The sequence below is a fragment of the Crotalus tigris genome, unplaced genomic scaffold (genome assembly GCF_016545835.1).
Source record: "Crotalus tigris isolate CLP2741 ecotype Arizona unplaced genomic scaffold, ASM1654583v1 scf7180000017899.1852299, whole genome shotgun sequence".
NCBI lineage: Eukaryota > Metazoa > Chordata > Lepidosauria > Squamata > Viperidae > Crotalus > Crotalus tigris.
The window spans coordinates 1,507,872-1,525,532 of NW_024096711.1; the positions used below are offsets into that span (position 1 = coordinate 1,507,872).

Consider the following 17,661-nt stretch of genomic DNA (forward strand, 5'->3'; position numbering starts at 1 on the left):
GCAAACGGCCCTCCACAGGCTACTGGAACACTTGTCGGCCGTGGCTTCTTCTTTCTCCTAGCCTCTGAAGCCCCCAATTAACTTCTGAAAACTTGAGGATGTGATACAATTATACAATTCTGCTATACACCCCTGTGTTGCTCAAATGATGCAGAAAATTACATTACCCGGACAGAGAATAAATTAGAAGACTGTCTAATTTGACCCTTATTCTGAGGCCTTGTTCTCCATATTCTAAACACTTTATGCTGTACTTGTTTTCTGAGAGGACAGCAAGTCTATATTTGTGGCTGTTAAATGAAAAACCTTTGAAGATTTTCACTGAGCATTTTAGAAAGGTTAAGAAATGAAACCGTATAAGGGCTAGAATTGTTGCCATAGGTAAGAGCAAGAAAAATCTCCTCATCTGGAATTAGGAAGCGTCTTTTCTGTATTGCGAGAACTGACACTTCCACATCATGTTACATGTTCTGAGGAGTTTAAAGGAAGAAGTTACTTCCCAACAAAGGCAGGCAACTAATAAGGCAAGCATTTTACTGACTTGTCTGCAATCAGCTTGAAGCTAACTGCACCACAGCAAGAGCCTCATCAAGTGGACATTCACCAAACAGAACAATAAAGAAATGCAAGTCACACAGAGAGAAAGTGAAAAGAGCAAAGAAACTTACAGGAAAGATTTCATATCCAAGCCTCGGTTCCGAATCTGCCCCACCATATGATCCCAGCTCCCAGGGTTGGAGCGGCTACGACTACCAGCTGTCCTCTGCTTGGAGCCAGCGGAGGTCCCTTGCCGTGACTGCCCACTCCGACAGCCCCGAGGGTTGCCAGTGGCTGAGGAGGAGCTGGTGTGGGACTGCAGGTGACCCAGGCTCTGGCTGGTGGTGGGCTGGCTGTGGCCGGGGTTCTGATGCTGGCTGAGTGGCTGTTGGAGGCTTTGCTGGCGCAAGAGGGTGCGCGGGCGCTGGCATTTCGGGTCTCCTGCTGAGGTGGGGATATACTCAAGGGTAGTGGCTGTGGACATGGTGGAATCCTCAAAACTTACGGAGATGGAGGGCAAGGAAAAGGAGAAAAAGGAGAAGAAGGTAAAAGGGCAAAACTGGAGGAAGGAAAAGCAGAGTGTTAAAGAGAAGATGCCCCAGCACAGCATTCTCTCAGCCAGGCATGGTTGGAAGCAACACACTGTCCTTGGGAGCTGTGCCTCTAGCTCTGAATTTTTGGCAGCGTAGGTCCCCTGCCTTGTGGCCATTTTGTACCCTTCCTTGATCACAAGATCCTTTCCAATCTTGGGGTTCAGCATGAGAATGTTCACACGCCACTTCTCCTTTTTCTTCTCCCAAGCTTGAAAGGAGAGTCAAAATGCCAATCCTCATTTCAAAACTAATTAGACTGCTTTCTGAAGACAAATTCCCTGTTGCCTGTGCTGGGTTGCTTGTGACATGTGACACATTCCACAACTGCTTTCCTTATTGGCTCTCTCTGAAGCCACACCGTTTCTTGAAATGGTGGCGATATTTAGCACTGTCACCTATCCTGCTCTGTTTTATTTTCCCCTAGTGGAGTTGCAGCCCCATCTCTCTCCTGAGTAGGTGTAGCACTGTCCTCCAGAGCACATCATAATGTTATTAGGTAACTACATGTAATAATGGTGTCTATCCTCTTTACTGTCAGCTTTAAATGCTTTTGAGAACTGCCTGAGACCCAGAAACACACATTCTATAGCCTGCTGAAGTTGCAGTAAAAGCTCCAGGCACCTACAATAGACAATGACAATCCTACAACTAAGGCAAGGGTGTTTCGGATTATTACAGGAGTGTTGGGGTTAATGTTTTCTGTTCCTGAACATTGTCCTATCTCCTCTTTGAGCAAGGAAACTGAGGGAACTGCTTGAGAAAAGAACTAGCTTTGCTGCTAGCACGTCTGTTTCTTCAAGCTTCTGTCATTGTCAAAGAGTTGCTAGAATTAAGGGGAGACAAGATGTGTTAGCAGGAGTTTAACCATTTGTTTCCCATTTATGACTGGCACTCTTCCATGGTTACTTTTCTCCTGCTCCCATCTGAGCTTAATTTTGGTCAGCTAGGGAAAAAGACGCTGAGGAAAAGATTCTGTAGAATTATGAGTATGTATCTGTAGGTGTTTCTTTTTAGCAGAGGAGATAATGAAGAGGAGATTCAACTAGTTGATCTTGCCCTAGCTCTCTTTGAAATGGATTTTGCTTACTTCTCAACTGTTTGGTAAGAATCAGAACTTAACATCACAGGTTTCTTGCCATCACATCTTGTTCATCCCCCAAACGCAACTCAGAAATACATCATAAGGAAAAAGATCTGTGCTTAAGCTTTCCTCTAAACTCTTGATAGTAAGGGAACAACTAGCACATTGTCTCTGTTTTCTGGTGTGGCTATACCTGAATGGATGGCATTCAGAGTTTTTGATCATAGGGCTATCTCAATGGATTCAGACAAATTGCAGCCTTTTTTTCATTATGGTCCTTAGAGGATTGGATTTGGAGGTCATTTCACATCTCACAAAGTCATACATTTCTGTGCAATGTTGAGCATATACTCAGTCTGCAGCCAAGAACAGCTTCTGAATGAGTGCATCTACATGATATACATGTCTGTAAGCAAATGTGTGTTTTTTTTAAAAAATGTAATGCTTGAAGTGGCCATTAGGAGTCTAACTACACGTGATATACACACATATCTCTATAGAGAGTGAGAGAGGTCCAGGGTATTTGTCTGAGTAAGAATTACCATTTTGGAAAAGGAAACTGGGAGTCCAAAAGCAGGGGAGTGGAAAAGGTCTGCCTTTTAAAAACACAAGGAACCTGGATAAGCCTCTTGGTGAGGCAAGTGTAATAAAGAAATGGCACACACATCTTAAAATACTTAAAATGCCCTGTGTGTGCTGTCAACTGTATTTTCGAAAGAGACTTTTCTAAGGTTACAAAACAAAAATGGTACTGAGTCTCTTCTCATAGATGTCTGCTCTATGTAAGAACTTTTTCTTGAGCAGTCAGCCCCCTCCCAACTCATAAACCAGCGGGATACCTATACAACAGTCTCAGAAGGCACTAACTCTAGCATGTTGTAATGCTCTCTCCATAGCAGTTCCGAAGGGCCAATACAAAAATGTCCTGTACGATCTGAGATTGTTGCCCTGCGGAAAAGGGGCGGCTGAAAACACAATTCATGTCCTGTTATATTGTACCCTCTGTGACAGTGATGGCGAGACTTTTAGAGACTGAGTGCCCAAACCACAACCCAAAACCCACTTATTTATCGCAAAGTGCCTGGGCTGCCTCAACATTGTGGTGCCCTCAGGGGGGGCATGGGGGCATGGGCCACTGGGTGGTCATGGCTGGGGTGGGTACGGCCACTTCGATGTTGCTCATGGGGGGATGCCTGTGGGGGCCGGGCAGGGTTGGGGGAGATCCAGGGGGTCTCTTGTGGGTAGGGCGGTGGGCAGGAGGCCCCGCATAGATGGGAGGAGGTACACAATCCTAGCTGGGACTGGGGGGCCATGGCACTGATGAGGATCCAGCTTTCTCTGTTCGAGGTGGCCTTTGGCTTGCTGGGTGTGGGCGTGCTCTACCACTTCTACTTGAGCTTGCTAGTTGGCCACTTCGCCTCCTTTGTGCTGGGTGGGGCTGCTGCTCCAGGCAGCGGCAGTGGCCTAATAAATCTGTGCAAGCTGCTGGCAGCGGCAGTGCGCATGCCCACAGAGAGGGCTCTGAGTGCTGCCTCTGCCATGCGTGCCATAGGTCCGCCACCACTGCTCTATTAAGATTCATGGAATCATAATTGCTTACCTGGTAAAATATCTGAGAAATTCTGATTTCTTTTATTACTATTGGATCTGTATGATACAGCTTCTGTTGAGTGTAGCTTAAATTCTCCTATATTATCTGTGAAAATTGGGCAGACTTTGGCTGCCCATTGATGATGTCAGCACTAACTGTAATATAGTAGTCTATTTTGTTCTGCTTTGTTCTATTTATTTTAATGTTTTAGTTTTTAATTCTGGTCTGTGGCTGTAATAAAAGATTGACTGATTGACTTTAATAGATGCATCTGCACATAACGTGTAGTTAGTCACCTAGTTGGAAAAAAACCCAGGAGGGATAAGTAGGAAAAATATAAGATGGCCACAAACCTGTAGATGTGAGAGAACCCGTGTAGGTATGATCTGTAGCCTGTGGACAGTGAAGCACAGGACAGAACATATAGCTTGAAAGACAGGACAATAAGTACAGAAAGCTGTCACAACTAATGGCACAGAGCAAGCCATTGAGTATCACAATTCACAACATAGCTACCCATATAGCCAAAAACAAGAGAAAAACAGGCATGGTTGATCATAATGACATAAGACAACGCAGAAGGAAACATGCAGGGATAAGAAGGAATTCATGATCAAGGCTGTTCATTTTCCATGAGGCTGCCTTTGCACATTTTGCTAGGAATCAAATATGCTGTGCAAGTTTTAAATTACTGAAAATATCTGAAGAATTGGGGGGAGGAGGGGGAGGATGTTACCTCATATCAAATAACTTCATCAACTCCATTGACTTGCCAGGGGCTTAGGCGGGCATCTTTCTCCAGCCCTAAATGCAGGACTGAATATGAGAACATCTATATTCGAAGCTATCTTATACATCTATTTGTCAACGCTGTGACAATGGATGTTGTTGCTCTGACAACTGAAAAACCAGCAGCCATTTTTTTCCTCTTGCTTTTAATGTGCCTTTCTATTCTTTTAGAGCAGGGCTTTTCAACCGGTGGTACGCCTACCACTTGTGGTACATTAATGAGTGGCAGGTGGTATGCAACCCTGCCTAGCCAAGTGTAGTGGGGAGGGAAAGAGACAGCACAGGCAAGGACTTGCAGTGAGAGAGTCCTCTTGAGCTGCAAAGGCCCCAGGCTCACTTCTGGCTCACCTTCCTCCATGAGAAAGGAAGAGGGGGGCGGAGACAGGAGAGGCTATAAAAAGAGGCAGTTTGGGCAGGAGAGGGAGAGAGAAAAAAGCAACAGCCTTGGGAGGAGGTGGAGTCAGCGAAGGAGAAGGAGAAGGAAGAGGAGGAGCAGCAGCAGCAGCAGCAAACAGGCAAGAAATGCAGTGGGGGAGGGGTCGCCCTCCAAGAGGAATGAAAAAAGGTAGCAATGGCCGGAGGTGAGGCACGAGGGAGGGAGATGGAGAGTGGAAGGATTCTTATGTGCTTTTGTGACTTTGAAGATCTGGGATTTGTGCAATTGGCTTTGGCAATTTCTATTTGGTTGATGTCTCGTGTTAGCTTCTATTGCTCTGCTGTTGTTAGCTGTAAGTTTTGCTGCAAGGGATTTTGAAGTATTTTTCTTCTGGATGGATTTTGCCTGAGCATTCCTTCACTTATGAATGGAGCCATATGGGGAGGCTGCCTTAGCTGGCAGCCAGTGCTTACATTTTTTTTCTTCCTTAAGTGCTGGCTGTGCTCCTTACTTTCCTTTCTAGCAAGTAGCTAATTCTTAAAGGGGAATGTGCCTTTTTAAGCTAGTTTACTCAGCAGCTTGTCTTTTCTGTCTCTGGAGGCCTTTCCTTGTTTGATCAATATATGGAAGAGGGAAAATATGGGGGGGGGGTTCAAATTCTTCCTTCAGAAGGAGATGGGAACGAGAAAAAGGGAGGCAGGGAAGGGAGGGAGGAAAGGAAGTCCCGCCTTAGCACTTGGCCACCAGCAGCTCTGCCATTGACTTTGCTTGTCAAAAGGTTGCAGAAGGGGATCACATGACCCTGGAACACTGTGACCATTATAAATATGAATCAGTTGCCAAGCATCCAAATATAAATTACATGACCCTGGGCATGCTGCAATGGTCATAAGTGTGAAAAATGGTCATAAGTCATTTCAGTGCAATTGCAACTTTGAACAATTTTTTTTTGGTCATCAAGTTTTTGATACCTCGCTAGGTGGTACTCGACTACTGCCATATCCTAAAAGTGGTACAATTGGTAAAAAGGTTGAAAAGCCCTGTTTTAGAGTTCAGATGTAGAAAGAGGGGGGGAATGGGGTAAATGCCTGAAGGTTTAGCTAGCCATAACAATGTAGAAGTGTGGGAACTCAAGGTCATATTCTGATAAGCTTTTGGCGGGCTGAGAGGCTGGAGAGAAAAGCCCACGTTTTGTGCTAATTGGGGAATGTGATTTATGACAGCTCTTGTGGGGTGGGAATTGCAATTTGTTACTTTATATCTGGGAGGAGGGAATCTCATTCTTGGGTTCAGCTACGTAAGTGACAATACTTTGTTTCCTAATAAAATGTTCTTTAAGGAAGAAATCTTGCCTTGAAGTTCTTTTAACTGGTTTCATCTATCGGAATCATGACACTATTCTTGCTTCAAATACTACATTTTTTTTCACAAACTCCAATATGGAGATCAAATACAGATTGCAAGGACCATACATCTGCATAATTTATTTGAAGCACAGAATATGTGTTTTGGTAGAATATGTTTCCATTTAGCTTCTTTTTAAAAAAAATAATACTTGAACTCCATTTATAAACAACCATGATTGCAATTAAACTGAAAACTGGACTTTTGAACAGGCCAAAAAGAAGTATGGAAAATGCATGGCCAAATGTAAAGCAGTAGAATACGATGGGGTGGTTGAATAAGCAAACTGGTGAAAATATTCTAGTTGGAAAGAATACCGTATATTCCGGCGTATAAGACGACTTTTGAGAGCGTCGAAACAGCCTCTGAACTCGGGGGTCGTCTTATATGCCGAGTCATCTCATACGCCGGAAATAAGGTAGTTTCTGGCGTATGACTTTCTAGGCATGCGACTCGGCGTTGATCGTCTTATACACCGGAAATACCAGTAGTTTCCGGCGTATAAGATGACTTTCTAGGCATGCGACTCGGCGTCGATCGTCTTACGACTCGGTGTCGATTGTCTTGCGACCCGGCATCGAATTAGGGGGTCGTCTTATATGCCAGGTCACCCTATACGCCGGAATATACGATGCTTCTGGGTACAGTATTCCCTGAAAGGCATGGCTATCCATTTGTCTGAGTATCTCACAAAGGCAGCCACTCACTGAAACAGGAAGATGAACATGTGAAAGCAGAGAGGAGCACAGTCAGCTGATCACCCACCAGTCTTATTGCTCCTAACATTTTTTCTAGAGCAGCCAGATGGAGTCAGTAGTCATAAAATAGTCATTTTTCACTTTGTTAAAAGTAAAGCCAAACCAGTTAAGTATAACTAAGAATATTCAGAAACTTAAGATCTCATAGCAGTTGGAATCTAGCATATTTTGCCTGCTGCTGACCCTGGCCTGAAACCATCTTAACTCAAATCAGTAGAATTGCTTAGGGAAGTCATAACAAAATAATGGTTGAGTTTTTGTAGGGTGAAGAGTAGTCAGGAGATAGATAGATAGATAGATAGATAGATAGATAGATAGATAGATAGATAGATAGATAGATAGAGGCAGAAAGAGAAAGAAGAACTGTGAAAATCTGTGTAAGAAATGACTCACATCTCTCCCCATTTCCTACTTTGGTACAGGTTTTAAGTACTTCTGCTTATGTACTGGCCACCTCTAGCTTAACCTCCTTCCTGCTTGGCAAAGGCAGACATTGGCCTTTCTCCTCCCTGCTTGCTCCACAGGTAGTGACCTCATTTTTGTTTTTTTGTTTTTTTATCAAATCTAAAATTAGTTCAATTTTAAGCCTCTCACTCAAGGAAACTAAAATTGGCTCTTTTGGGTTGGGAATAAGTAGAACACATATATTTCTATCAAGGTAATAAATGTGTGGGAAGTAGCCCCAGTGCTTTAAAGTCTGTACCTGCTACACCTGGCTCTCTGATATATCTATAGATACCTCTGATGGTTACCATCTAGTTTCTGCCACAAGGCCACTGTGCAAGCAGACAGACAGAAGGGCTATTTCAGACAGACAGACAAAGCACAGTAGCACTCAGTCACAAAAAACGCACATGCCAGATACAGAGACAAAAGTCTTCATTAGGAGGGATATATATATATCTCCATATATATATCAGATTGGTTTACTCCACAGAAAGTGCTATATGATCAAAAACCCTCCATGTCTGGGACTAAATGTCTGGAAAATATTAATATACTGCTTATGTATTCATTTACACCCTGGGTAAATACTCTTTTCCCCAAATATTCATTTATATTTTTGGCACAATAATAAATGATAACAGACTAGAGGGAACCTGATTTTTTGCTTTGAAATAGGTAGAATAGAGTCCTGGAAAGTATCACAAATCCGATGGTTTTAAGATATAGTTTAAGAAAGTAAACTATGCTGCATGTACATTCTGGATAGCTATAAGACCAGCAATTGATGGTAGACTTCAGAGTAAATGATTCTGTGGGTACATATACCTTAGGACAAATCTTTGCTTCCAGTTATGGGGATGATAAAATATTCTATCATGGGAATCGCTGTAAGAAACCTTCCAACTTAATCTTGCCACTTCTGATAGTGACATGTATTTCTGAGATTACTCTGTTTAGATACCGTGAGCTTGCAGTTGAGAATAGAGTGGGAAACAGCATTATGAAACAACTTCCTTCATACATTTCCATATTCATTAACATATATAAAGTCATCTCTTGAAGAGCTAAAGATCAGAAGAGTTGCCCAAGGGATGCTGATTCCTTACAATTCCAAAAGGATTCTAGGGCACACACTGTTTAACTTAAGAAGATCACTGCTTTGAGAGGAGACCACAGGGAGATCCTATACTATATCGACCACACTGAATTCCATGAATTCTATCAAAGAGTTGTCAAATATACTTAAAAACTCTAAAAGAAAGTTTCCAAATTGTTGGAAATGAAAAAGATCCACCTTGAGGAACTTTTCGCTGACACTGGAACTTACTGGTCTGGTGGGGAGGACAGGCAGTAGGACAAGATTTAGTGGGTCATTGATAAACACGTTGGGCTCCGTGGGTCACGGGAAGAGCCATAATGTAATCATACAAATCACAGGAGCAGCAAGGTGAGCTTGGCTTTGGTGACAATGGCAGCTTTGTCAGCTCTGGTGTCTCCAAACTTAACAAGCCCTTAATACTGATTTTGCAAAGCACATTTTATCCTCGGTGGACTAATGAAATATAATTATTTTGAAAATAATGAGTGGCAGCCTGATACACCATTTTATCCATGATAAAATCATTATCCTACTACTTCATACAGCTTGAGATTTGTATGCTGTTTCCATCAAAGCAGCACATGCTGATATGGAGACTGCCTTTGCCTTGCCTCAGGGGTGGCAACTGCATAGCACAAGATCTACCAAAACTCTTTCATCATGTGCAGCTTTCTCCATGTATAACTATTAGAAATTTGCACTTCAGGTTTTATGGGGTTCTCAGGAAAAGATTTTGGACTGGTCATCCCTCTCTAGCAAGACCTTTATTACTGCCTATTCTCCTTTCTACTAGCTTGATCTCTTTTCTTGGAATCAGTCCGTATTGTCACACTTAGAGAAAGTGCAGACTGCTGCTCTTGTTTTTGTTTACCTAATCAGAGCACGTGAACAAGCAAAGGGAATAAGAGGAGGAGTAGAGTCTGGCAATACCAACATTGCTTGTAAGATGTTGACCACCAAAAGTCTCTGGTAAATACAAATTATCTTAATAATTCCATAAAAGAATCCTTATTAAGAGAAGATTGCTCATTAGGGCTTAGGTTTATATTTAGCACTAGTATTCAGCCAGACTCATCTTCCATTGTTTCTTTCTTGCTTGTCAGATGCTTTTTTAAAAAAAATAATGATGAAATTAAGCAAGCAAATGTGATAAATTATGGATAACTGAGGTATTTTTCAGTACTTCATTTTTTTCAGTTTAGTTACAAGAAATTTATTTATCATCAAATATATAACCCGTGTTACAGGTCATCAATCTTTGGCCTATGACTAAGAACATAATGCAGTAATAGATTTCACAGAGAAATTCTTTAGAGGGAGCTACTTAGGGAATATCTGATACAGCAAGTGCTTTACTCGTCAGTTGTTCCTTCCCTTGTATAACAGTTCACCAGTTTGAGATATTACAATATGATTCTCTTGCAAAAGAGTAAATAATGAAAACTGGATTTAAATTAGACTTAGAAATTGATGGATTATATGAACACATTTTTTTTTGCTTTTCTGACTGCAGAAGGATGGCAATAAATCACATGACTAAAGAGTATATTCTAGAATTATGTTGTGACTCACAGTATATTTTACTCTGAAGCACCCAGCAATATAGCCATTGATGAAAAATCTGTGGTCAAAGATTTTTAGATTGCCCCAACAGGAGAGCAGCTTTTACATACTTATGTGCAATCTATCTCAAAGCATTAAAAAGTCAAAATGCTCTTCTCTAACCATCCTTTGTGTGTGTGTGTGAAGAACACAACCGTCTGCCTCAAGATTTATTTATCCCCACCACACTATGACTATTCTGTTATATTGTCATAATGACAGCCCTTATATTTTTTATGTGCTTGTCTGGACTTCAGCAGAAAGATCATTATGGGATTTGGACATGTTTATCCTCCTAGCTGCAATGTCTTTGGGGCCCGCAGGCCAGGTCACGCCAGGCCTGGGATGCACTCTCACTCACTTGGATAAGCTGAGCTTCCCTGTTGCTAGGTGGCTCTGCACCATTTGCCATCGGCCTCTCCCCGCCTTCCCAATGCTGGGCTCGCTGTGGGCAGACACGCTGCTCTTCATGCCGTCCTCTCGGAGCTGCTGCCTCTCTCCATGGCATCCTTCTCGCTCTCCTGCCAACCCAGCTGTGGCTGAGGCAGCCAACTTTGCACCTGACAGCAATGAGCCACTATGGTATGTCAGGAAAGGAAGGTGGCAGGTGGCAATGAGAAGGAGGTCACATGAAGAAGAGGAGAACAGACAGAAAGAGAGAGAGAGAGAGAGAGAGAGAGAAGAGAGAGACAGACAAGGGACAGACAGACAGACAGAGAGAAAGAGAGAGATCAGCACTGCAAAAGAAAGGGCCAAGTAGAGCCTTTGTCCCAGTCAAAGGCAGCAGGCAGCCCTGGCTTGTGAGGTTATGATTGCAGCCAAAGTTAATTCCATAGACAACGAAGGGTTGAACAATGGATAAGACCGTTAGGAGAGGCACTGTGCAGGCGAAGGGAGAAAAAAGCAATGTTAGTGAGAGAGCTTACCACTACCATCACCACCACCACACAGTGCAGATGCAGAGAATACGCTGAGAGGGTGACCAAAACGGGCAACCCCATCCTGTGCTGCAGAAAAGGAGTGGGTGGGTGAGGGAGAGGAGAGCCAAAGGAACCAGGGGACAGGGAGGGAAGGGGCTGGCCTTTCTCAGTGAGTTGCTAGGCAGTGGTTCTCAAACCACTGGAAGCACCATATCAGCCTAGCAGGGAAAAAGCCTGGGCTAAGACCTTAAGTAAAAAGAATGGCTTTTGATGCAGATTTAAGGGTTAAGTTGCTACCCAGTGCCAACCCTTTCAGTTGGCTGAAATCATAATGCATTTATTAGGTCCAAACCCACCTTTTAAATCGGCTGTATGATTGACTACTTCAAACTTTTATGAGTCAATGACTTAATCTGGTTTCAACAAACAGTATTTTCCATTTCACTGGGACCAAAAATTGAGCCCAGGTAATAGAGTTCCTGGGATAACGGAAACACAAATCTGCTATTCCAAAGGTACCATCCAGTAGTTGTGAACCACTGAAAGAGCAGGATAGAAGCAGAAGGGAGGAGGGGTTGCTCGTCTCCATGGCCATATGTCCATGGGGAAGGAGTAGAGTGCATGGGGAGGGGAAGAAGAGGAGGGGGAAAAGGAAAGCAGGAAGGGGTAGGTGGGAAAGAGGTGTGCATATACTCACTATGTATGATCAAATCAGTTAAAGAGAGACTCACTTGAGGGAAAGTCGTGGATCACCATATGGGGCGTAAGGTGATATGTTTAGTATAAACTCCTTGGGAGGGTAGGAACTCCATTTCTGCTGCACTGTGTTGTCATTGTTATTCCAAAAGTCTCTGTCTAGATCACTAGATCAGCCGGTGAGAGGGGAGAAAAAAAAAACAAAGGGAAATACAAGAGAGAAAATCTAAATTCCTGCAAGGGGAGGAAGGAGGAAAAAAAAAATATAACCCAAACGAGAGACAGCAAGGTTAGTGTTGACTTCTCCTCCTGTGGAAGGTAAAGCTTTGTGCCTCATACCCATGTGTCCACACAAACACACATACACACTCAGATGATATATAGGTAAGGCAAAGCTGAAAAAAGATAGGAGCAGGCATCTCCAGAGCTGATGGTAAGGGAGAATGAGACAGAGAAAGAGAGAAGGGGGGGGGGGGGAAATGCCTGTTAAAGAAACCTCTGTTAAATTACTCTAAGACTTGTTTGCTTGGGACTCTACCTTGTCTCTTACCTGTATTCTTCCTTCCAGAGGGACAGGATTTTTGCCTTTCTGTATTTTTTGCATCCAAATTAGGTAATGTGGAAAACAAAGCAGCATCTTGGACAATAGCAACACTTTTTATAAAATAGTGGGAACATTAGCTAGATCTATTGCTGTTGTGCAGAGAAAGAATCTTTTTCGGTTTCCTGTGCAGTATTTATTTGTGCATCAAACTGGAGAAAAGCACCTCTTTGCCCAATTAGAAAAGATCCTTGAGAATAAGTTAATTGGCAAATCCCGTGGGATAATTTCCAAAAGAAAATTATCTTAAGGTAGTTATTTAGATTTCTTTCACCAGACTATAATAAAGCGATGGTGGGAAAACAGCTTCAAGGTTATGGAGGAATCTTAGTCCATGCTCAATTGTCATACTGAACCTAGGGTCACTTCCACAAATGGGCTTTGCAGCTACTGAATCTGTTCTGAATCTAACTGATTTGTTGATGATAGCTGTATTGCAGATCCAGGTCATTTGCATGTACCTGAAATTGCAGCCAAGCTAATAATTTTTACCTGGGCTGCTACAGCTTTGCATTGACTCCATTCCTCTATTGACAGGGACTCTTTCCTCAACCATTCTCCTGGTTCATGTCTCTAATAACCTTCAAATAAGTTCAGAGCCTCCACTGTTGCTCTTGGCCATTTTAAGTTGATAAGCACAATTGTGGGTTGGCTTCAATTTGTTTCTGTAGGAATGGAGAAGGGCAATAGTGGTCCCTTGAACAGGGAAAAAAAAATCTTAATCAAAACAATAGGCTGGCTTTGAACATTCTTCCTGTCCTTGTCATTATAGCTTTGGAGCCTGGGAAGTGATAAAACTTAAGATGCTTGTCCTCAAGAAGAGGCCTACTCAGCCTGTGGGACGTGGCATTTCCTTGTGTAGATCTTCTGCTCAGCTGTGCAGAAGGAGCCAAGGAGGGTGATCTGCCTCAGGCTGGAGTTTGTGGGCTCACAGGGCTTGCTAAGTAGGTTATACCACCTGTTCTGTAAACAGCCAGAGCCTAACCAACCATCTCCTCCTGAATTTAGAGTGCCTCCAATGGCAACTGAGTCACAGCATATTAGATTTCACAATGGCTTTTGAAGTCAAGTGGTTGTCTAACAAATTTATTAGTGACCTCAAAGGTTCCTTGCAGGCTATCTGCTTGCATCCACTCACCTAGTGTCCTTGTCGTTTGCAGGAATTAAAAGCCTTTTGATGACTTCTTGAGGCACGTATAGAAAGAAGATGAAAAGCTTGCTATAAAGGACAGCTGAGGCTCATCAAAGAACTCAAGGTTCATCCACAGGATACCAAGAATAGGGGGAAAAAATGAGTAAAAAGTGTTGCAAAAAAGTAGAGAAACCAAACTCGCCATTACACCTGCCTGCCCGTTTCCATCATCATGTGACAAGTGCCTTTGGGTCAGATTTTTTGTAGAATCTTTTCAATATGGGGCTAAGAAGTGAACGTTTTCGCAGCTGCAGAGCGTAAGAAGAGAGTTTCTATGCATCTCTGTTACTATTTACTGGCAGGTGCTTAGGAAGAAAAGTTTTAGGGCTATGGTTTCGTAGTGGTCTTGTTCTACCCTCAGCATAATTATCCATGAACCCCAGGTAAGCTATGCAGAGATCAAAAGCACAAGAGAAATAACTATCAGATTCACACATTTATAATGGCCTTGGAGCATGATATCCATTGGTCTGATTTAGCTAAGGGATTGGCTAATAGTGTCATCTAGAACCATAAGCTACTGATGAGACCATGCATCCAGGAATTAACAAACAACTATTGTATATACGAGCACATATCTTCAACATACATATATACATATTTTTCACGCACACAAACACATAGATAGCTACATATTATGCACAATTATATATATATATGCACAAATACATATAAAGGCATGCACAAACATGAATGCACACAGAGGGGCAGAAATTTTATCAACTCATTTTATCAACCCATCTGAAGATGTACAGGCAGAATTGCAGGTGTACTTTTTAAGGTAACACTTCTTTTGCTAAATCACCATAGCTCCAGGGCCAATAACCAAGGTTCCTTCATCCAGCTTTTCCATTGAACGTCATCAAGCAAATCTCAAAACTCTACAGTGTTCTTTATTGTAGAAAATTAGATTTGGGAATCCCATAGGCAGATGTCAGAGAAGAACCAAGGGAAAGCTTGTGTGATTATATCAGAAGGTGAAACAGCTATTTTACGGAAATTATTACTTAATCGTGGTTTCAAGAGTGTAACATTTTTAACAATTCCTGAAGATGAGATTATATTCAGTCCCACTACAAGGGAGCCTAGATATCAAAAATTCAAATTACGGGACCATGACAGAGAAGCATTATTTCACTGTGATGTGTTTCTATGTGCAATGACCATAAAAAATTAACTCACCTTAAATATCCTTGCAATATGAAGTAAAAGAAATGGGGGAATGACGATCCATTGTCAGTTGAGTTATATTGCTCAGGAAATAACTGAGGTAACCACAGGGTTTCCAATATCCTAATGTTTGGTGCAATGGCATCACATGCCAGAAGAAGATTAGTTACTATTAATGTGTCCTTATTTTGTTTCCATAAGCAAGTTTAAAGGATAGGTCTGATTCTTTTCTGTGTAACTAAACCTACACTTCTAAACCACTTATTAGAGAGGCTTCCATATAAACATCTGTGTGGTTGCATAATAACTTCTCTATTCCTCTGGATGCTAACTTTGATACTGCACCTGGCTATAAGATTAAACCCTACCACAGGGACGGGAACCTACAGTCCAGATGTTGCTCAGCTACAATTTTTAGCACCCTTCCCTATCAGCCATGTTTCTGGGGTTGCTTGGAGTTGTAGTCTGTTAGTATCTGGAGGATCATAAAGTTGAAAATATCATTTGACTGCTTTTCTAGGTGGAGAATTTATTATTTGTCAAAAGATGGAAGAAACATTAATCTTTTCAACTGAATGTAACAAGTGAGAATAGCTTACACATTAAATAACATTGGGCATTTCTTAGAAAGCTTGCCATCTCTTAATAACTGGGGAAGAAGATAAGATATGAAAAAGAGGAATGTGTCTGGATGAATGGGTTAGCCATTTATAAATTGTTTGATAAAAACATGCAAAAGAGAAAACAATTTTACAACATTTGCATGTTAGCTTTTATATACTAGTGAACATTTTGAAATGGTGCATATAAGACATGTTTTACAATAGCTGGAAACACTGTTGGGGTGATTTATGTTCATGTGATGATTGTTCATGTGCTAACAGTTAAGAGGAAAGTCTCTCTTTTTAAGGTTCCTTAAGTTGGACTTTGTTTAAAAAAAGAAGATAGGCGATTATGATATGGGGAAGTGTTAATGGAATAGATATAATTGTACATGGTATGAACCTGGGAAAGGATGGAAGGCAGGTTGGTAACAAGAATTAAATAGATTTTGAAATCTTGAGGTATGCAGTAGCCCTGGAATAATGAGATATGGGATATTACAAAGAAAGGAAGGCCACTCTCTAGGTAAGTCCCAAAGATGCTTTTTCATGAGGCATCTGGACTTTCTTTCTTTGAAGACATTTTGCTTCTCATCCAAGAAGCTTCTTCAGCTCTGACTGGATGGTGGGGAATGGAAGGATTTATACTCCTTGCAGACAGCTGGTCATTTGCATTCTTTTAGAGAATCGTTGAGGCCACTGGAGGCTTATCTTTGTCTTCAGGGTCACCTGAGTAGTGCAAATGGGTTTGGAGCCTTCTTAGAACTGTTGAAAGGAATGTCTTGTAGACTGGAGATAGATGATGTTGTATCCCCCCCTCTCTGTTGAGAGAGGGCTGTTCAATTTTGACATAGATGGCCTCTTTGACCCCTCTTTCAAACCAGCAGTCTTCTCTGTCCAAACTGTGGATTTTGCTGTCTTCAAAAGAGTGGCCTTTGTCTTCAAAGAAAAAACAAGAAAGACCAGTTGCCTTGTGAAAAAGCATCTTTGGGACAACTGGATGACCTGGATGACTGAGAATCTCCATAGATATCTAGATAAGTCAATGTGCTAAGATAATACAAGGAAAAATATTAGTATGTTGAATAATGAAACAAAATTATCTGATGAGGGAGTTGAAGAACAACATGGTGTTTATGGAAACAGAGGAACAATTACCCAAAGTGAACAAAATGAATAATGTGCAAGAGTATAAGGAGTATGCACTTATATTTGGTGTAATAAGATTGTGGAGGAGATGGGAATTCGATTTTTGGACCACTGGAATCAAAATGACTGGAAGTGCCTTGTTTTCAGATACAAGGTAGCTTGAAGGTATAATATCAAACCTATCCTTGTGGTGCAGGTTTATGCAATGACTAACTCAAACACCTCAAGCCCATTCACTCCAATAGTTTCTACTGGGACTTACTTAATGGCTTTCTTTTCACTCCGACATCTGCTGGAATCTGGCGTTCCCACAGTCTCCAAGGAATTTTTATAACGCTTGCCCTAAAATGAAATGAAAAAGAGATGTGGAAGATAAATATTCACTTGAAAGGAGTCATTAAGAAAATGCTACCATACACATAACTTTATATCAAGCACACATCCTCATTCCTATAGTATTACATCTGCTTATGTTAAGGCTGAAAGTAGAGGAATTTTTTTAAGCAGGGCTTCACAACGCTTTGAATTTGATTCGGAAATAGTGCTTTGGAGGTATGCTGGTAGCATCTTTCAGGAATTCTTTTTAAAAGCAGCTGCATAATTTTCTGAGATTATGCAGCAACTTCAGAGGGCAGCTGTAACAATCCCAGAAAAAGGTGACATTGCTTTAAAGAACTGCAGACTGAATCTATACTCATGCTCCCACATGATCTGAAAAGCTGTTGATGCGCTGCATAACCCTAATAATGAAAAGTAACTGGAGACCTACTAGAAATACAAAATGAAGTGAGACTTAAGCTCACTTTGCTGAAATAAGCTTAAAACTTGCAGTTATCATGTGACACCTCAGCTTCCAAGTGACACTTCCCAAGGGTAGCACTATGGTAGATTTTCTAGATAGAACCTGAATTTAGGAAAAAAGTGGCTAACAGTATCAGGATGAAGGTTTAGGTGATGTAAGATAGTATTATTAATACTTGAAGACTCACTTGCCTCCTCACTAATTAGTCTTCAGCTATGTTAGCTTTCACTGAAGTTTCATGTCAAGAAATTG

At 41.7% G+C, this 17,661-nt stretch overlaps 1 protein-coding gene across 5 annotated transcripts in view; it reads right to left on the reverse strand.

Moving 5' to 3' along the window:
- The window catches only part of SYT7 (synaptotagmin 7), a 243,219-nt gene that overhangs the window by 55,494 nt on the left and 170,064 nt on the right, over positions 1–17,661 (reverse strand). For 2 of the 5 annotated variants that reach the window (XM_039344301.1, XM_039344302.1), the window contains exons 3-6: positions 16,870–16,949; positions 11,929–12,060; positions 10,639–10,854; positions 669–1,037 (exon numbers count right to left, since the gene is read on the reverse strand). In XM_039344301.1, the coding sequence (XP_039200235.1) occupies positions 669–1,037; positions 10,639–10,854; positions 11,929–12,060; positions 16,870–16,949 (797 nt within the window). The remainder of the gene's footprint in view (positions 1–668; positions 1,038–10,638; positions 10,855–11,928; positions 12,061–16,869; positions 16,950–17,661) is intronic. The other 3 variants (XM_039344304.1, XM_039344305.1, XM_039344306.1) reach the window with 3 other exon arrangements.